This window comes from Thunnus albacares, chromosome 21, assembly GCF_914725855.1.
Source record: "Thunnus albacares chromosome 21, fThuAlb1.1, whole genome shotgun sequence".
Classification (NCBI taxonomy): Eukaryota; Metazoa; Chordata; class Actinopteri; order Scombriformes; family Scombridae; genus Thunnus; species Thunnus albacares.
In genome coordinates, this window is record NC_058126.1 from 1873723 (window position 1) to 1895574 (window position 21852).

At 39.4% G+C, this 21852-nt stretch overlaps 1 protein-coding gene and 1 long non-coding RNA gene across 6 annotated transcripts in view; one reads left to right on the top strand and one right to left on the bottom strand.

Moving 5' to 3' along the window:
- Positions 1-21852, bottom strand: part of sugct (succinyl-CoA:glutarate-CoA transferase) — a 118439-nt gene that overhangs the window by 76105 nt on the left and 20482 nt on the right. For 4 of the 5 annotated variants that reach the window (XM_044339242.1, XM_044339241.1, XM_044339246.1 and 1 more), the window contains exons 9-12: positions 16703-16798; positions 6005-6076; positions 4514-4611; positions 2283-2385 (exon numbers count right to left, since the gene is read on the bottom strand). In XM_044339242.1, coding sequence (XP_044195177.1) covers positions 2283-2385; positions 4514-4611; positions 6005-6076; positions 16703-16798 — 369 coding nt within the window. Of the gene's footprint in view, positions 1-1972; positions 2064-2282; positions 2386-4513; positions 4612-6004; positions 6077-16702; positions 16799-21852 lie in introns of those variants that run through there. The other variant, XM_044339245.1, reaches the window with a different exon arrangement.
- On the top strand, positions 100-6303 carry LOC122972304. The gene is made up of 3 exons (XR_006399712.1): positions 100-172; positions 1233-1317; positions 6043-6303. It is a non-coding gene; the product is annotated as an uncharacterized LOC122972304 (long non-coding RNA).

Here is a 21852-nt window from a genome sequence, read left to right on the forward strand (position 1 = left end):
ACCTGCAGGATCTGATTGGCTGAGGGGCAAAACAGCTTACAGCTAACCTGCTAATCAAGGTGTTTGTTTTCATTTCAGATAAAAAGTGAGAGAGACGGAGGGCGGAGGAGAGGAATAATGAGAAGACGGAGAGAGAGAGAGGAAGCTGGAAACACAAGAAAAAGTCTCAGGAGTCAGTTAGTCCTTAAATATATTTCACAACCCCGTCTCCTAGAAACGACCTCTATATATCACAAAGCTAATGATGTAATATATGGATTATGTTCAATATTTTTTCGAATGAATCAAAGGCTACATTTATGTACCTCACTGAGGTTGCAGGGATGAATTATGGGTGTGCAAGACGCAGGACTCCTGTATTCAGGTTTAGGCAACAAAAGCACTTTGGTTAAAGGAGACATATTCAGCTTTTTATGGTTATTTATTTCCTGTTCTGATGTCGGATGTTAAACATGGTCAAAGTTCAGAAACTTGAATGTATGCAGAAATGCTGCCTGCAAGTCAAAAGTCAGGGCTTCAAATTGCTCTGAACGCTTTGTTTTTTCTCATCGCCCATGCCCATCAATGTCAGTCTGTTCTGCAGCCTTGGTTGCTAAGGTGGTTGCTAAGGTTGTTCCATGTGATGTTCACGTCGTCCACTCTCATATTTCAGATGTGAAGAATGTTAGAGAATGAGCATGTTAAAGGATCATTCTGTTGATTTTCTATGTTTTTCTTATTGTGAACAGATCTCATGTTTGGAGCCAAACCAACAATGAACTGAATGAACTGAGGAGAGTAGTTCTGTGGACGGCAGACGCTACTGAGCATGTGCAGGAACACGGTTCTGTTTACAGCTTCGTTAGCTTGTTGTGCTACATATCATCAACGTCTTGATCTTGTACTGAAGTTGTTTGAGAAATTGACAATGTCGTACAAAGTCATTACATTACACAGAACTACTCTCTGGAGACTGAAAACATGATGCTGTTATTAGTCTTTGGAGCCGTTTCTAAACAAACTAACGTGACGTGTTTTTATAACATATATCAGGCTTTGATACAAACACAATACTTGTTAGTAGATCAGTTCATTGTTGGTTTGGATCCAAACATGAAGAAAAATATTGAAAATCAGCAGAATGATCCTTTAAGTGAGTAAGTATTCTCTGAGGAGGACGAACTTCAAGAGATTTCTGAGGACAGAGAGGGATTCTGCTGGTCAAACTTTATTACTTTACTATCTCGTTCCAGGAGGAGAATACATGTGCTCAAGTCATCGTTCGCCTGCAGATCGTAGGGAAGCAGAAGATGCATAAACCTGAATGAGAGAGTTCAGGTAGGTCGGTGCTTTGCTAGTGGCACCAAAACATCACACCGGCTGGTATTTTAGTGAACAGGACAGAGCGGACGGTGCACAGGAGGTTCAGGCACCAACATTCATGCCAGTGAAGCTTATTTAATTTAATTTGAGAGAGAAAGACTTGCAATGTGATTCACTTCATTTGTGTTACATTTACTTACACACACACACACACACATACACAGGCCATATGTCCTGTTGCTTTGTTCTCAACACACACACACACACACACACACACACACACAGTAATGAGGCCTGGATCAGTGTGTTATTGTAACACGCTGAGTTGTGTAATGTGTGAGCAGTGACTAATGTGTTTTTAATCCATATGGAGGGACAGTTTGATGAGCAGCCATGACACTGGAACACAAACACACACAGAAACATTTCCACCTACAGATGGTCAGGATTCACTTCAGGTGTCCTCAGTGTCTTCTAACCAGGAGACAACAGGTGCGTCCCAAGTTAAAAGTCTTCATTGTCAGACTGAACATGACATGACAAGTTGACGAGGTCTGAACACTGTGAGCGTGTCGATGTGTTGCTGGTAGAAAGATCAGTTATTCAGAGTGTTGAGCTGCGGTACGGTACCGGCTCAGCAGCCGATCTGTGAAACTAAACTATACTAAACCAAGAAGCTCACAATAAGAGCACAGTCAGACTGTATCTCTTCATATCGTATCGTGTTGATAAATCCATCAGATGAAGTGTTCAAACAGCTCCTGAAGGACGTGAATAAGAAGCTGACAGTCTCATGATCTCTCAGTTACACTCATTTAATATCAAACCGCTGCACAGCCTGACAGCTGTCAATCATCATGTCTTCAACTCAAACGTCACGACTAAGAAACATCTTGTTTGCCAGCGTTTAACAGTCACATGACTGCATTTGTCCTGATTCACTGAGGTTTTGTGTCAGTGGTCATGTGTGTCTGACTGACCTGCGGGTCGGAGAAGACTTCCTGGATGCTGTTGATTGGTCCAACAGGAACACCTGAGCCCTTAAATCTCTGCAACCAATCAGCTGTCTTCTCCTGCAAAAACCTGACGGACAGGACGGAGAAATTATTAAAAATGAATTATTATACTCATAAAAAACAATAAAATAACACATTATTTACATTATTATTATTATTATTATTTTCACCTGTTCTATTCAGCAGAAGATTTGTTGCACATAATTATTTTCTTCTCCTTTTAAAATCTTCTTTATTGAAAATCCACCTGTTGCATTATTTACATCATTATTATTATTATTATTATTATTATTGTTACCTGTGTCTAACACTAACTCACAAACACACACACAAACACAAATGTTTGTTACTCAATAAAGTTTTAAATCTCTGGATAGTTTAGTATAACCTGCATTTATTTTATTGTGTATTTTTATATTTACTGTCGTTGTCTTTTGTCCTCTTTCTCTTCCTGCATCTGTTCTGTCAACAATATGACAGCGTTTCCACAAAGCTCAGTTTTCCACGTGCACACCTCGACACCAAGCTGCTGTTTTCACATTTACACAAATCTGTAAGGTTTAGAAATTAAAACGCTGTTTTAGTCTGGACGGAGGAACAAAATGGAGAGACAAGGATGCGTTTACGAATTTAGCCGGCTCAGCGTGGCTAAACGTTCCTCTGATCAGAGGAAACAGAGAGTCAGAGTCACACACACACACACACACACACACACACACACACACACACACACAGACTGAGCTCTGAAGGCATGCAGAGTGGCAGACTTCAGGTCAGAAGTGCCTCCTCATCTCCATTTTATTCAGACAGAGAAACTATTCACACACACTCAAAGAGCAAACTAGAAACTGCTGTGTGTATATGGTATGTGTGTGTGTGTGTGTGTGTGTGTGTGTGTGCGTGTGTGTGTGTGTGTACAGTACACCTGCAGTAGCCTCGAGGAAACACACAGCTGTCACTGAGAAAATGTTCACACGCAACTCTGAACTCTGATCGTGCATCTTATAACGTGTTTGTTTCAATAAAGTTCACATAATTTTTCTCGGTGACGTGGAACATAACGGTCTTCAGTTTATTGATTCTGCACAAATAAGACACAAAAACCTGTAATGCACATATACCACATTATATATTTCTCAAAAAACTTCCGTACAAAGTCCAGAGGTTGTGATATGTAGCACAACAAGCTAACAAAGCTGTAAACAGCACCGTGTTCCTGCACATGCTCAGTAGCGTCTGCCTTACACAGAACTACTCTCTGGAGAATGAAAATGTGATGCTGTTATTAGTCTTTGGAGCCGTTTCTAAACAAACTAAAGTGACCAAACTCAATCAAGACAATTAGAAAAATATAAAAACTCATCAGCTACATCCTCAAACACTTTTTAATACCATAAAATGCAATTTAATCTCTTTTTCACTGTTGTCGTTCAATGACGGACATCCTGTAGGGACAATATGTCCTAAAATGATTCGTCAGCACTTCCTAGCTGTGTATAACAATAAATCATAGCAATAATTATAACAATAATAATAATAATAATCCCTGCTGCTGTGAGGTTGTGAGGCAGCTGCGACAGCTACAAACAGTAACATCACCAACACGGAGCGTTTTTTTAATTCAAACCTGTCAAACTTCCAGCTGAGTCGCCATCAGTTGGAGGAGAAAGTAGGTTAGAAATGTGGACGGTCGCTGAGCCTCAAACTGCAACCAAAGCTGTGTTATTTTAAACCATAGAGCTGCTCTCTTCACTTCTTTTTAATAAGAGTCATTGAATACTGGTCTGTCATGCAGTATAGCACTAAGGTATTTTCCCATCATTTAAAAAAATAGCCCTGGAAATTACTATATTATTATATAACATTAACATATTTCATGAGCGAAAAAACAAGCACTTATAAAAAGAATGCAGCCGACTGCTGTAGCTGCAGGTCTGATGCTGCAGGACAATCAACCATCTTACTTGTAGTTTATAGATGAGAAACATCTTCTAACTAATGTTTCCGTCTACAGCAGGAAAGAGACGTTGAATCTTAACACTTATTAACACCTGCTAGGGACTTTTTTATCTTTTAAGGGAAGTGAATTAAATACTGCAGATACTCTGATATAATCTAGACTGTAGTTTTAGTCAGTGTGTGTGTGTGTGTGTGTGTGTGTGTGTGTGTGTGTGTGTGTGTGTGTGTGTGTGTACCTCTGTGACAGTGTGTGCAGCAGCTGTTTGCGGTTCTGGACTCTCAGTTTGTTGGTTTTGTATTTTGGTTCCTCTGTGAGCTCCATCAGCTGCAGAACCTACAAACAAACAAACAACAGAGTTTAATATTTCATATGACAGGAAATTATCTTTGTCAGCATCATACAACTAACTCTAAACCTAATCCATCCACTGAGTATCAAATATTAACTTATGAAGATACTTTGATGATGCACAAAATATAGATTTTCAGTGGAGTTTTCCTTAAATAGTCCCTCACTTTATTAGGAACACCTGTGCAATCTAAAGCAATCTAATACAACAGTTCTGCTATAAATTCTACTTTTATGAAGCTTCTACATCTTCAGTTTTTGTTGATTGTCAGAAAGGTGATAATTCTGCTTTATGTTTATTATTGAGGTCGTAGTGGGTGCTGCTGATGTACTGGAGTGTGTTATATTGCATGTATTGTCATGTATGTTAATGGAGTGGAAACAATATTATTCTACTTCATAATAGTAGAATTTATGGCAGATCTGTTGTATTGGTTGTTCCTGATGAAGTGCACTAGGAGCTGAAGCTAACATGCTTTTCTTGATTAATCGATTAGTTGTTTGGTCCATAAAATGTCAGAAAATGATGAAAAAAATGGCGTTCAAGGTTTCTCAAAACCCAAGACGACGTCCTCAAATGACTTAGAAGATATTTACATTTAAGAAGCCGGGATCAGAGGATTTGAATGTGTTCTTCTTACAAAAAGGACAAAACAGTTGGTGACTAATTAAATAGTTAACAACTAATCGATTATTGGATTGTATTAGATTGCACAGGTTCCTAATGAAGTGACTGGTGAGTGTGTATCTGAGTTTGTGCACATTAGGGCCCCAACTAATGATTATTTTCACTATCGATTAATCTGTCTGTTATTTTCTCCATTAATCGATTAGTCGTTTGGTCCATAAAATGTCAGAAAATGATGAAAAATGTAACACTTCTTAAAATATGTATATCTATTCCATGCACCTCTCTGACCTCTCACTATGTCTTTTTGTTTGTCTCAAATAAGGACTGAGTGTTGTGGATTGACTGTGTGTTTAAACTCCAAGAGTTTTTAATTTTATTTTATTCTTTTCCTTTCTCTGTTTTATATGTTGTAAAAAAAAACGTGTCAAATGTACTTGTAAATGTACATGTGCGTTGGCAATAAATAAATCTTTAAAAAAAAAGAAAATGATGAAAAATGGCAAAACCCAAGACGACGTCCTCAAATGACTCGTGTCTTAGAAAACATTAATAATAAGCTGAGATCAGAGGATTTGGATGTGTTCTTCTTAAAAAAAGGACAAAACAGTTGGTGACTAATTTAATAGTTGACAACTAATCGAAATCTCCGACTTGCATTTGTTCTGTCATTTATGGGGGAAAAAGTTGATCGCAATAATTAACTGTATAATAATTAAAGAATATGTGTCTGTAGGTAAAGTGACGTACTTGACAGACTTTGACAAACTGCTTGTCGTTGCCTGCAGCCACCACGATGTGTCCGTCTTTGGTCGTGAAGCCCTGAAAGAGACGAGAGAGACGAGAGAGACGAGAGCTTCAGACGGAATTCAGGACAGACGAAGTTAAACACAACATTTTTAAAATCGTCCGACAGAAACATCTGGAACCAGATGAAGAGGAAACAACTTCAAGAGAAGAGAAAAACAATTCCCTCTGTAGATTTCCACAATCCTTACATGCAATTCAATAAATAAACAAAAACAAAGAAACTCACAAATGATCGACGATGTGGTGACATGAAATTTTGATTTGATGAATAAATAATGAACATTATTTTCACATCCCTCGTCCTCATGGTTTTCTTTATTCCTTACAAGTTCTATCAGGAAGTTAAGAGGCAGCAGAGACTTTATGTTGTTGACTTTGGAGATCATAATCGTTTTTTTTTAATTAAGCTGATCCTTCCCAGCAGGTAGATATGAAATTTACTCTTAATTAAGTAAGAGGTGCTGAGTGTCGGGAGTGATGAGACGGAGGTTCATCTGCATTTTTTTTTTTTTATCCCCGATGAGTTTTAAAATAGGTTTAATAAGCTGAAGCACCTCCTGAGGAAAAGCTGTTTAAAAGGCAGCTGGAGTCTTCTTCCTCCTCTTCTTCACCGCTGTATGGATGTAATATTGATCAGTCCAACACGCTGAAATACATCAACAACTATTTACTGCATTGCTGTTAAAGTTTGTTCAGTCACGTTCCTCCTGCTGAGCTTACATTTTTTGTTCTGTATTGAAATATAAGATAAGATAAGATGTACTTTATTGTCCCCTTAGGGAACATTTATCTCCCAAACATACTTACTGCTCATATATAGAGAACGCTGCTCTTTCCTCGCTATAACCTTCACAGCAGTCTGCACAAGACCAGTAAGCTACCAGGCTTTAAATATCTGATTAAACTCTTTAAAACTGACTGATAGAACAGAAACACAGAGTCTAACACCTGGACCACTCAGTCTACCTGCACCTGAGCAGCTCGTAGACCTGCAGCTCTACCATCAATAATAGAATGTTTCATATAATTACATTTATATTTAGTTCAGACAGAAAAAGGTTAAGAAGCGTGCGCTCGATTGTGAAAAATAAATAAATAATATGTGAGATGACGGGCATGCTTCTGTGTTTCAGACACATACACTTACTGATATTGATATTACATATTGTTACAGTTAAAAACCCTCCGCTGTCACCACTGCAAGTGAAGAAAATCCCCAAGTTCCCCAAACGAGCCAAACACGCTCCAATAAACAAACCTCCAAACTAAATGTCAGGAGGGAAACTGACATCAAATAAACAAATATGGAAAGTAACAACACCAGATCTCTGTCTGGAAGCAAGTAAAACAACAAGCAGGAGTCTCTGTTTAAACTAATATCACAGGACGCGAGCAGAAGTTGAGAAAAGAAGCTCTCGATGTGTCACCAACTCTCCGTGCTGGAGTTCCTCGCCAGAGAGGCTCCCTGTCCCAGCATGCACTGTGACATATTCTACAGACATAGACGTTGAAACTACAGAGAAAGGTGTAATGTTGCTGGTGTGATGTCAATATGACTGTCAACAGATCATTTTCACTGTCTATTTTTGCTGAGAACCCAACACGTCGTGCAGAAAAAATAGGCGAGATGCTGAATCTCTAGATGATGCACCGATGCAGCTGCTGTGTGGCTGCTCTGACCTGTTAACATGGGCGCCGAAATGAAAAGCAAGAGCTTCCGAGACGCTCTGCTGAGGTAGGCGGTGTGGTCCGGGCATAAGCCTTCTTAAAATGTACCGCCTCCTCTGAAGCTGAGAACAGAGACTTTAGACGTTCCAGGTAAGACAGTTATCTTACCTGGATGAAAGAGAAAGTGACTATTTTTATCTCAACAACTTTTGGATGGATTGCTTCCCATCAGCCTCAGCTGCACTTTGTGTCTAGTGGTAAATGCATGCTAACACGCTAATCCAACATGATGAACATGGTAAACATTATACACGCTAAACATCAGCATGCTAGCATTGATTCATTCATAGCTAAACAATATGTCAGATTTTTTAATATGTATGAAACCAATAGTACGTGATGTGAATACTATTTCTGGGGAAATATTACAGTATGCAAAAACTAGACACTACGCTAGCATAAATATCCCACAATGCAATGCAGTAGTGACAACAACAACAGCAAAATAACAGACAATGGCGGACAGCAGCCAAGGCAGCTCTGGCATAACGTCAGTAACGCTTTAATTTAAGTAATTTTAACTTTGGTAGGCGTCATATATTTTTTAAATGAGTTCAGACTTTATGGTTGGCATGGGTTACCATGGTTACGTGTCTCCAACCAGCAAGGAGGCTCTCAGGAAGTGACGTGATAATTACAGCTCAATGCGTCCAAAAAGATACATACTACTGTTTATTCACACAAAAGTATGTTGAATGATAATAGTACACATATTTCAGATGCAGCGTTAGTCTTGTTTTCCTTGGAGGCAGTTTGTGCCTTTACTTAAAAAGGAAATTTGACCAACTGAGGATAACCTAATAATTACTAACAAAGTAATAATTCATCATAGTTTATTAAATTTAGGTGGAACTGTATTGTGATGATAGTATAATGTATTCTTATTATACAGTATATGCCAAAACACATTTTTGGAACAAACTGCTCTAAAAGGTTTCAAACGTCTCTGATTACCACCGCCTTTTATTGAATTAAATCCGACTCGTTCACTCACTCACGACTCCCTACATGATACACACTCCGTAGTTTCCTTAAGAGTGAGCAGTAAATTCAGATTTCACTTGCACCATCACTGTTAGCTGTAGAGTCGTACAATAGTAATTTTCACATCTATAAAATGTGATGTACTGCACTGTGTGACTGTGTTAGCAGAAAGTGGTGTACACACCATGGTTGTGGCATTTTTGAGAGTACTGCCTTAAAGAGGACGTACTCTTCACATTACAGCTCTATATTTATATTCTGGGGCTCTACTGGAATATCTTTGCATGATTTCCAGTTAAAAACTCCTTATTTATCTTCTACTGGTCCTTTATGCAGCCCCTCAGTTCAGCCTCTGTCTGAAACAGGCTGTTTTAGCTCCTGTCTCTTTAAGGCCCCGCCTCCTGATGAGCCCACTCTGTTCTGATTGGTCAGCTTTCAGGAAGCTTCCTCCGGCTCCGGAGGCTACGTAAACAAACTATAGTAGCAGGATTTCACTTCTTCTTCTCCTTCTTTACTCCAAATGTCAACTTCTCAAATCCATCCGTACATGTTGGAGCTGAACAACACATGGAAACACCTTAGCGACCACCTTAGCAACCACCTTAGCAACCACCTTAGCAACAACCTCAGCAACAATGATTACAGAACAGACGCAGGTGTATGGACGTGTGACGAGCTGACTTCATCTCGTCGGCAAGGTAGAAAAAAACGTTGCAAACGAAGCATTGAGAAAAGGTTGAAGCCCTGACTTTCGTCTTGCAGGAAGCATCTCTTCATATGTTCACCTCAAGTTTTGGAACTTTGACCATGTTTAACATCCATGACGTCTGACATTATAACGGTATATAAATGACAGAAAATAGAAAAAGCATGTAACACACTTCTCACATCACCCCTGTTTTAGCCTCTCTGCACTGGTTACAATTTTCTTTTAGAATCCATTTTAAAATCCAACTCATTACATACAAAGTTTTACATGATGCCCGAGTACATGAGTGAGATTTTAACCCCTTACTGTCCAAAATGGCATCTTAGATCTGCTGGGTGAGGCCTGTTAGTGAGAGTCCATGTTAAGGTCAAAGTCTTAAAGCACACTTGTATAGACCTGCCTGCTTGTCTGAAAACTATACTTTCTTATTTACATAATGCAACTCATAATACAAGAATATTTTTAATTCCTCTTCCCCCTCTTAGTCTCTCCTTCCCCCGGGTCATCTCTCTTTTCTTCCTTCCTAATTGTCTTCTTCCTCTCTCTATACTTTCTCCTCCTCTTCCTCTCTCACAATTGCTTGTAATAAAAACTCTTCACCACATGAAAGAAGGACAAGAACTGCTGTCATACATCACAACATAACACACACACCAGCGACCACATCCTACAGCTGTGTGTGTGTGTGTGTGTGTGTGTGTGTGTGTGTGTGTTTTCAGACCACTAACCCTTTAGTCACACTGCACTCAGCGCTCAGCTCTGACCGCCGCCTCTCTTTCATCCTCAGCCTCCGGGAGTTGTGGGTAACGCAGTCCACAAGGGGACTTCGACGGGACGTTCACCCAGAAAACCCCAAACAGTCCTCAGAGAGGGCAGGTCGGTGCGGCTTATGCCCCCTGCTGGCTGCAGATCAAATCCAAACCGCATTTACCTTCGAGAAAAGAACTGAAGCTCCTGATGATCTCTGCAGCTCTACAGAGCTTTTTATCCTCTTTTAGCTCTTTAAGTTTTGGTTTCGTAGCACATTTCCTGTGCAGGACAGACAAAGTTAGGGACTAGCTGGTGAAGAAAGTAGAACATTTCGCAGCAAGAGTCAGATATTTTTCTCAGGAGTTGATGGAAAGCAAAAACAGAGCTAAAAAGAGAGATTATTGGACCCACATTCACCAGGTGGACACAGAAATGTTGCTTTGTGTGTCTGCTCTTAAGTTTGTTATGCTGCCAATAAATGGACAAAAATAAAACATAATTAATGTTGCTTTAAGCAGAAATATAAAGGATCTAGTATAGCTCCCTGAGGAACACCACAAGTAAGCTGAGTTTGTTCTACTGCCAACAAGTGGACAAAAATGAAAGAATATATAAAATAATTGAGCTTACTTTGTGAAATGCTGTACTTTAGGCTGTTGTAAAAGAAAGCAGTGCTGAAATACTAACAGGTTAAAGGATCAACATATCAATCCCTCCAGGATATTGCGATTTTGCAATCACAATAATTGACACAAATTCAAGAAATATTAGCAATATTTGCGAAAGCTTGCAATCTTGCTAAATTACCGCAACTTTTCCTCACGAAATAGCCAAATCAACAGACCGCCTGTGATTTGGACCAACTGTTGCATTTCGTTTCGTAGTAATTTGCATCATTGCAGTGCGCAGGAAGTAATTACATATGACTTTTCATTGGTAGTAATTTTTAAAAAAATCACATTATTTTCATAAATTCCTATAATTTTACCACAAAAGAGCACATAAAACATTGCAAATTGTATCGCAATCAAAATGAATAATTTTTGGCTACAATAATCACAAAAACACAAAAAGTCCTGGAGGGACTGACATATGATCTGCTTTATTACTGTGTCCTGCACAGGAAATGTGCTAAAAGAGGAGAACTGATGAATGTCATTCAGGCTTACATAAAATCATAGTGTGAAAATCATTGTCCATTATTTGTGAGCTAGGAAAGCTACCATGTCTTTTTCCCTGTAGGCCGACGTTGTTTGTTTGTTTTCTCAGCTGACAACCAATGTGGTTGCTGCCGCTGGCTGACAGATTACACTCCAATTAAACAGTTTTCCTGACCTTTGCCGTTACGTGTACTGAAATGGAGCGGACACAATCACAAACTAGCGGGGAAAAAAACAGATAAACAAGCAATAACCATGGCTAATGACGATTATCCATGCTTTTTTAAACTAACTTTTAATGAAAAGTTGGAGCTAATTTGGTGCAGAAAACCAGGATTTCATTTTCAAGTAATGGGATTATCAAAAGGTAAAATCTAAAATCTAATAACAGCCGCCTTGCCAGCGGACATTATTCTGGCTGCTGCTGCCACTGTTGTGTATGTTACGGTTTATTTGGGAAAACTGTCATTAATATGCACATGTTGCTAATGTTGGCTGTGTACGTGGTTATTTATGGTGGAGGGGAGGGTCATGCATTTTCCCCCAGTCAGCCCCCAGTCACCCTCCTCCCTCTGATAAATAACAGTCCCTTACAAAATCTGCACGTCGTAGACTGTTCAGGACCCTGTATGTTTAGTGTATGTAGCGAGAGTTTTATATTGTAGTTTAAATGCTCAAACAATATATGAGAGTCGACAGTTGTTTTGTATATGAATTCATATACTGAAAGCTGCATTTTCTATAATTCAGTACGGCCTTGCCTTGTGCTTTCCTATTCTGAACAATTGGTCACAAGTTTTTCTTCTTTTTACACAACAAATATAGTTTTTAATATTATATATATTTTCCATTTTCATGATGAGGCCCAGAATAGTTGAAGCGACAGGTCCGTACATGTCAGTCAGTTGTCTTTAGGACATTATCTCAACATCATTATTTAAAATATAATGTACAGAAATGAGACTTTTTTTTAAAGACATTTCTATTTGAACATTTGATATTGAACCATAAAAGCTGCACTCTCTTTTCTTAGAGTTTAACTTTTCTGCTACTTTTGTCTCCAAGTTCAACTTTTCCTTTTCCTGACTGCAGTTTCTCTCTCACATGTCTCGTCTTTGACATGGTGGATGTCTCAGTTTCGGTAGGAAACCTCTCAGATTTGAATTGACCTGTCTCAGAAATCAGATGTGAACTTGAAAAAGCGTCAGTGGGGGGGGGGGGGGGGGGAAGGATGACTTCTTCAGCTCTAATATCTTCCTCGCAAAAGCCGCAACCGCAAAACACCAATAATTCTGTTGTTTCAACTGTCATGATCTCTGGTGAACCCGTCTGCTTCGCTTTCATCTCCGGCGCCCGGGGGGAGGCGGGGGAGGAAGAGCAGCATTGTGGGTAAGGCGGTTCACACGAGGATTAGATCTGAGCATCGCAAAATAAAGCTTTGGCTGGTGAGAGATGTCAACCACAACAATCAAGCCGCCGCCGCCGCGTTCACGCCAAGCAGATGGAGCAAAGCATCCAGGAGGAGCTGACAGTTTATCTGAGTGTGAGAGTGTGTGTGTGTGTGTGAGTGTGTGTGTGTGTGTGTGTGTGTGTGTGTGTGATGGTTTAATGTGCATGTGAGTCATGAACCTCCATAATAACACAGTAACATCTCAGCTCCCTCGGGCTCAGCGTCAGTAATGTGAAGCAGACTGACGACTCAGGTTGGATCCATTCAGACATAAAACATGACTCTGAATGTAAAGAACCACTTATGTTTTTATTGCTTTTTATTCTATTCATTGAATATTATAGAGAACTGCCAACAGAAATATGTCTAAACCCTCTTTCAGACTGGATTTATGTCTGTAGACGAGGTGTTGTTGTGATTTGAACATCACCTGCTGGTCAGTGATTTTAATCCAGTCCCTCAACCTTTTATTTTAAAGTGGATCTCTGAGTTTTCTCCTTCAACTACACAAGTGTTTTTTGCTAATCTGACAGATATAGAAACATGCTGACACCAACATATCCGTCTATTTATGAACCAATATAACGACAGGAACAAATAAAAGCATCAGGAGAGCAAAACTCCATAAAAGCTGCAGGTAGAAGCTGCTGTTCTCTTTCAGACATGTTTTTACACTGTTGATACGTTTACATTTAGTCAAACAGTCTCCATTAAAAGAAGATATCAATGTGTTTCATATCTGTGTGTTCACATTGGACTTCTTTCTCAAAATATTCCAACTTTATTTTGAAAATATTCCAACTTTATTTTGAAAATATTCCAACTTCTTTTTCAGAAATATAAAAAGTCAGTGATGTGATGTTGGCAGCTCCTGATTGCAGTGTAACATGGACGTACAGACGACTATCGCTGGATTACTGTGAGACTGACGGAAACTTGATCATGTGATGTTCTGCAGCCTCGTTCTCTGGTTTTCATGGAGGTTTACTGGTGATTCTCGGGAAGTGTAAGTCACACTGAATGATATCAGTATGTGTTTCAGGTCTGTGTATTAAGATTTTACTGAATTATGACTCTTCCTCACCTCACACAGTATCTTTGCCTCACCTTCGACTCTCCGGCGCCCCCCCCCCCTGGGGAGACGTTTGGCTGAACGTCTGTTACTGGTTTGAAACGCTGACCACAACCATGAGTTCAGTTACCCAGAATATATCAGTCCCTCCTCCTGTGATGTTCATCCTGACTCAATCAGGTTTTAATATAACGGATACAATTACACAAATAACAGATTTAATAAGATGCTGATAAATTAAATCTATTTTGAAGTAACTGTGCACCAAAGGAAACAAACAGAGATGCAGCTTGATGTGATTTTAAAGAGAAATACGACACATTTTATAAAGAGACGATGAAAATTTGGTTTTATAATTACGTCTAAAGGCTGTTTTAAACTCAAATATATATATTTAGATCAAAGTGAATCATGTGTTTAAAAGGCAAAAAAGTAGAAAAAAGTTTGCAGATAAATTCACAAATAACATTGTTTTATGTTTTTTTCCATTTATCTTTCCCATCGGTTTTGAAGTAATTAGAAAAAAAATGGAAAAATATGAAGAAAACAAGGTTGCAGAAGCTTTCTGATACTGATTTTTATTTTCAGACTATTTTAAATAGAAGTAACATGAGTCTGAAATGTATTTTCATCTTGATATAATCCTTTTGGAGTTTTCTGTTCCAGATCACATTTTCAATTTTATTAAAAACATAAGAGATACAAAAAAAAAAATAAACACATTTGTCTTCTCCCTCATCTTCTCTGTGGTGTCGTTAAAACGTGAATTATCTACTTTCTGCACAGCACAAAAACTCACACACACACACACACACACACACACACACACACACACACACACACACACACAGGGGCGCCAGCATGGAAAACAGAAAAACACTGATATTTTATTTATCTGATGCACTTCAGTGCTCGTTTTCTTTCCTTTTAACTAAAATAAATACCTGGAAGTACAGAAAACAACACTTTGACACGAGTTAAATAAAGGTTTGATGAGAGCGGGGTCGTCTGTAGGGTTTAAAAGAAAGACTGATGGAGGAGATATATGAGGAGATAATGATGGAGTGAACAGGAAATCACTTCCATACAGGAGACAGTGTGACACACCAACATTAAAACACTCAAACTCACTGACACTAATTGCCTCTAATTGTTATATAATCGTCAGCTCCTCCTATTCTCTTAGTCCACTGAACCCTGACGTCAACCTTCCAAAACTTTCCACGACTCCTAAACTGCCCTCGCTATCCATCCAAGCTCCCCCTCGGCTTTACGGAGCTTTATAGTGAGTTTCAGCTCATCGTTTATCTGTCCGGCTGCAACTTCATTCATTCACCATGTGGACAGAAACACGACTCCACGTGAATGATGATGTTGCTCCGTAACTGCTGGATGTGGAGCGACTGTTTGCTAACAAGTTCAACATAACTTAAAAAGCTGAAGATGTGTCAGTGTTGCTTGACAACTGTCTGGAGAGACCAGCATCATGTTTGAAGAGTGTAAGCATAGTGAATAACAGGGAAAAGTAGTTTAAACCGTCTATCAATGTTTAATTCTTTTTTATAATCGGATGACACAACAATGTGCTCCACAGCATGTAATCACAGTCTGAAGACTTTTGGTTTATTAATGTTTTGGTTTTTTTTGTAGTTTGTTTGAAATTTCACACGTGCTGCTGGAGGAACTAAACATGAGCACAGTATAAAACTTTATCTGCTGTTATTAGTTTAGTTTGACCTCTTCAAGTCTTCTCTTCTCCTCTGTTTCCTTCTTCTTCTCTGTATGTGTTTAAAGTGAAAGTGACAGGAAGTATTCACATCCTTTAATTAAGTAAAAGTACAAAGACAGCAAAGTAAAAATACTCCATTACAAGTAAAAGTCCTGCATGAAAAATCCTACCACAGTAAAAGTACATAAGTATTATGAGCTTGATGTAGTTAAAGTGTTGCAGTAAAAGTACATAAGTATTATGAGCTTGATGTAGTTAAAGTATTGCAGTAAAAGTACATAAGTATTATGAGCTTGATGTAGTTAAAGTATTGCAGTAAAAGTAGTGGTTTGGTCCCTCTGACTGATATATTATTATATATGACATCATTAGATTATTAATAGTGAAGCATCAGTGTTAGAGCAGCATGTTACTGTTGTAGCTGCTGGAGGTGGAGCTAGTTTACACTACTTTATATACAGTTAGCTAGTTTAGTCCAGTGGTTCCCAACCTAGGGGTCGGGCCCCTCCAAAGAGTCAGCAGATAAATCTGAGGGGTGGTGAGATGATTAATGGGAGAGGAAAGAAGAAAAAACAAAGTTCTGATACACAAATCTGTTTTCAGTTTTTGGACTTTTTCTCTAATCTTTGATTTTTGCTGAAATATTGGATCATTTGAACATTTATTGAAATGAAAGCATGTGAGAAGTTTAGAGGGAAAAATCACTATTTGGTGGAGCTGTTAACAACTCATAGACATGTGAAATGTGACCCCGACTACACACTGCTTTTTGTAAGACGTCAAAAGACAAAAAGGTTGGAAACCACTGGTTTCATCTTTAACAATGTGTTGTATTTTAAAAGCTTGTTATATTATCCATTGTGTCAAATCTTCATCTGAAAAGTAACTAAAGCTGTCAAATAAATGTAGTGGAGTAGAAAGTACAATATTTCCCTCTGAAATGTAGAAAGTAGCATCACATGGAAATACTCAAGTAAAGTACAAGTACCTCAAAACTGTACTTGAGTAAAAGTACGTAATTACTTTCCAGCACTGGATTGGTGAGTCAGTGGTTACCTGGTAAGGTACGATGCTCTCGTGGGCCGTCCCCCAGCGTCTCGCCTCCTTCCCTGCATTCAGATAGTTTGCAGCAATATGGCTGAGACAGGAAACCTGAGAGAGAGAGAAGCTGGTGTTAAATCTGAGCTGTCAGTCGTCTCCTTCCTCCCCGCTGCTGCTGCTGCTGCTGCTGCTGCTGCTGCTGCTGCTGCTGCTGCTGCTGCTGCTGCTGCTGCTGCTGCTGCTGCTGCTGCTGGAGGTCGCTGTTCAGTCGTCACACAGAAAACCACAACGCTGCTCTTGTCGCTCCTGGTGCCGCTGCCACAAAAACCGCTCACCTTCAGCCACGTCGCCTCGCTGAATTTACAAGCAGCTGAAAACCTGTAAATGGATTTCCATGACTGTTGGCGAACAGATTGGCCTTGAGTCTTGTTTCCGAGGCGATCTCCATCTTTCCTCTCAGCTCTCTCGACCCGACCGGTCGAGGCAGATGGCCGCCCACCCAGAGCTGGTTCTGCTCGAGGTTTTTGTCCTGTCAAAAGGGAATTTTTCCTTGCTGCTGTCGCCAAGTGCTTGCTCACGGAGGAATGTTGGGTCTCTGTAAATAATATAGTAAAGAGTGCAGCCTAGACCTGCTCTATATGGAATGTGCTCTGGGATAACTGGGATAAAAAAATCACTCTTAAATCATCAGAGAACATGAGGATGTTCAGTTGTTGCTTGGTAGAAGTTTGACATCTGTGCATTTGAAAATGAGTAGAAAAATGCCTTCACAATCTACTTTCTCTGTAAATTCATGTTTAAATCTTTTGCCTTAACTAATAATCTGCGTTGCAATATCAAACAATCTGTCACAGATGACGGAAGACAGAAACTGCCTTCAGATCTGACAGTCCAGATGTTTTATAAAACTCATGCGTTTGCACAAACATCAGTAGAGCAACAGATGCCAGCAGGAGTCAGTAAATCCACTTTATGTCTGCTTGGCAACGTCCCCGTCAGTCAATGAACTCTGAAGGTGTCAATATATGTGTGTATCGATGGAAGGACTCATCTTTTCCTGCTGACATGAAGGAAACTGGGAGTCAAATATAATTTGGACCCAAGTAGAAACAGCTGCGGACAAATGACTGACGTAAATCCATCTAACGAGAATTAACTTTTATATTGTTTTGTTTTTCTTATTACACCAGCGCTGTGCTTCCTTCCTTTTTTTTCCATTTGTGGAGCAGTTGTTGTGTTTTGTATGCCTCAAAATTTGTTTTAAAAATAAAAGAAAATTCATATGTTTGACTCAAAGTTTGAAAGTTTTGACTTTTTTTTAAGTTATTTACTTAAATCAGACTGAACACAATCAGTCACATCAGGGGCCGAATGCATAAAACTGTAGATTAATGACGACTGTTGTTCACACAAAGACAGAAATATACAGACGCATTCTCTCAGTCAGATTTATGAAGCTGTGTGTACAATTGGTTCTGTTTTATAAATCTCAGTCATTGTGGAACTGTGACTCCCACAATTATACATAAATGGATGAAGACGCCTTTAACGAGCCACCGCCTGCTGCACCTGTCTGTACACCTGTCCATGAACAAACAGCAAAGAAGAAGAAGAAGCGGCGAGGTTCTCCAACAGCAGAACAGCTGTTTATATCGTCATATCATTAATTCATCACATGGACTGTAAACCGTCATCAGCAGTGATATCTCAGAAATATAATCAATAATTAGTCTGTAGCTCATATCTGAACCGACTTTACAAGCTGTGTCACAGATAAGGATAAAATAAAAAGAGCAATAAAACATTGACTCCTTTGTAAATTAAAAGAATGATAAAATTAATCAATATTATGTTTATAAATGCACCTTTGATTGGCATTTTACTGATCTCAGTGTAAATGCATGAGAATCAGTCAGTGCAGCTTGTTATCAACCAAAACAAACATTGTTTTACTCGTCTTACATTTCATCTCCATCTCAGAGCTTTAGAGAAACAAACCTGGTGTGAAGTCAGCGTGAGTCTGTGTTTATAGACTCCAGCTCATGTGCAGGAAACGTGACCAGGAAGACATTCAATGTGATGCTGATGTCAGATCTACTCTAACCTTCATCATAAAACCTTCATCATTTTTTTTCCCAGTTAAAAACGATGATGTGGTGACAGAATTTTGACGCCTTCATGCTGTTTTCTGTTAACTTTAATGTCATATTCGAGTCATGTCTTAATGTTTTCTCAGCACATGTTGGAGACAGAGCAGGAAAGCAGCAGAGCAAAATGAAGAAACGGAAACGTATGATTAGAAGGGACAAGAGGAGCAGCAGAGGATCAGAGGTGGTCGTAACGCTTTAGAAGGATGTTGACATGACAGAGAATAGACGGCCGAGACGGACTGACGGTCAGACGGGTGGTGCCGTCAATCTCCGCTCTGTTTAGAAACTGATATTATTCTCTGTTTAAACTCTCTAAACCACAACAGGACCTCGTCTCTCGCTCTAACTACAGGCTGAACAGGATATATACGCAGCTGATGCTGGGAGACACTGGGCGGACCAGAGGAGGACAGAACAGTGACACCACATGTGAAAGAACTCCGACTTTGAATCACCATCACAAAGAGGCGCTGCAGTCGTATTGAACCGAGCGTCAGTCGGCATCAGAGATCAGCTCTGACAGTCAGTTTCCAGTCTGTCGTGAGATTAAAAGAGATAAATTACAAGACAATCCGGAGATAAATCTGTAAAAAAAAAAAGTCTTTCATGTGGTGAGAAGAAGCGTCCACATAACGAGCTGTGGTGAGTCAAAGCTCGACAACAAGAACAAACAGACACAGAGACTTTTACATGTTGGCAGGTCCAAATGTTAGAAAGACTGTTAAACTCTTTAAGACTCGTGACCCCAACAAAGGCCACAATCACAACCATGTTCACAATAAGTTTAGACTCTGATGTGACTGCTACACCGTCAATACCCAGAAATCCCTGCAGGAAATAAACAAGACAACAAAAGAAAAGACAAGAAGATCTGCACAAACAAGCTGAACAAAGGAGGAAAACCAACCAGATTCCCACCGAACCGACTAAACACAAGTCTGAAAACATGCTAAGAGAGTGTTGCATCATGGGATGCTTGTAGCCTTGCTGTTGCTAGGCTAGCTAGTTTCTTCCAGTCTGTTTATAGTGATTTTTTTTTAAAGAGTTAATCAGAACTAAGAGTGTAACCCATGGATGTATTATAAGAGCTGGATACTGGACTAAAAATGGTGCCCATTCAGTCCTGTAGGAACTGCTCGCCTGGCGCATACGCCAAAAAAAGTTTCTAGCTTCCGGGTTTGCTTCCACGTTGTGCGGCCCACTGAATATACGCAGTAATGTTTCCCCCGCTCGGCCCATAGACTTTACATTGTGATGATGTCACAGATGAAATCGCTTTTCTCGGCTTGAGGAAAGTTTTACAAACATAAAACCTCCATGAATCAAAAGTTCATAACAGAAAGAGTCATAATTGACGTTGTTTGCAGTTCGACGTGTCCTGTCAACAGGACTTTTATAATGGTGGTCTATGGAGGACAATCCTTTTTGGGCCGTAGGGGGATTTTGCGCTGCAATACCACGAGTGACCACTGGGAAAAATTGGCTGCAAGGCTGAGCGACGGCGCCCTATCCAGCTCTTATTATACATCCATGATTTAACCTGCAGGATGACCTGACAGCTCGTGTAACGTCCAAATGTCTCCAAGATCTTTACAGAGTCCTGATGAATCTGCAGAGCTGCTGAGAATTAACAGAAAATCAGGAGGGAACGAGCATGTGACTCATTAAAAGAATGAATAATTACCTCGGTGAGGTCACAGCGATGTGAGATCTAAGCGCTGCTTTAATGGAGATATTTCATGTTTCACTTTTACAAGAGAAAAAGCTTCATGGGGACAGAACTACTCTGGCAAAGTGCTTCTTATCTTCAAAAAGTTGGTATTTTTCAGTACGACTGAGCCATTTCCTCAACAAAACCACAACAATTTAAGACATTTAAAGCTGAACTTAAAGACTTATGACTTTTCAGCCTTTGGTGTGGAGCGTCTCCTGACGTTTAAAGCTGTTTTCAGGACCTGCAGGCGGCTTGTAGAGATGCAACTGTGATTGGTTTGTAATGATTAAATTTCCCCTGACAGCCAAACCAAACTCAAACTTAAACCCGTCCACATGGATCCACATCCACATGCGGCTGTGTGCTCGCATTGTTCATCTCCCTCCCGAGTCCGACCGCTCTGTGGCCGACGTGCCTGTGGTCGCAGCACTTCATACAGGAATGTATCATGGGATATAGGGGGGGGAGGTGGATTGTGGGTATTTTATGTGTAGCAGCCCCTGGGAGCCGACCGCAGAGATTAAGACCTCGCAGACTCCAAAACCAATCACAGCCCTGCATTTCACTTTTTACATTCATCTATTTATCTCTCGCCTGTAAAAAACTTTAAATCCAACAGCCCAGAATTTTATTTTAATATCTTCATACACAACAATTATTAACAATAATTAACAATGATTAAATGTACACTTACCTGTAGACAAATTATGTGTTTTGCTTTGTTTCTAATTGTGAAACACTTTGTGACGTCTGATCTAGAAATTAAACTTACTTCTCTAGGTAACATTAATTGGACAGTAATTAATTGGAAAACCAATTAAACACTGTCTCTGTTTTCTCTGTAATTAGCACCAGTTCTTTCCAGGAAACTTTCTATGAATTTACAGAAACATATCAGCTCCTTTTCTAGGAAATGTTAAGGAAACATAAAATAAAGTTTTGCCTTTAATTTGATGTTTTAAGCATTATTGTTCTTATTTAGTTTAAGGTTGAGATGAAGCTTTTTTTCATTTTGAGACTCAGATTTTTATTTTTTCACTTAACTTTTTTGTTTTTGAAACTTTTTAGCTGTAACAAATTCATGTCAGAGAGGAATTTGAAGATCTGCTGTTGAGGAGTAAAGAGGAGATGAGCCTGCTGTCATGATTACACAACTTTTTTTTTAACTATCAAAGTCAAAAACATGAACACTTGGAGCTGCTTTTACCAACATTTCCTACAGGAAACTGTGTTTTTATTTAAACTTTTGCCTGTGAACTAAATTTCTCTCCGGAGGCTCATAAAGTTTTGAAATGAGCTGA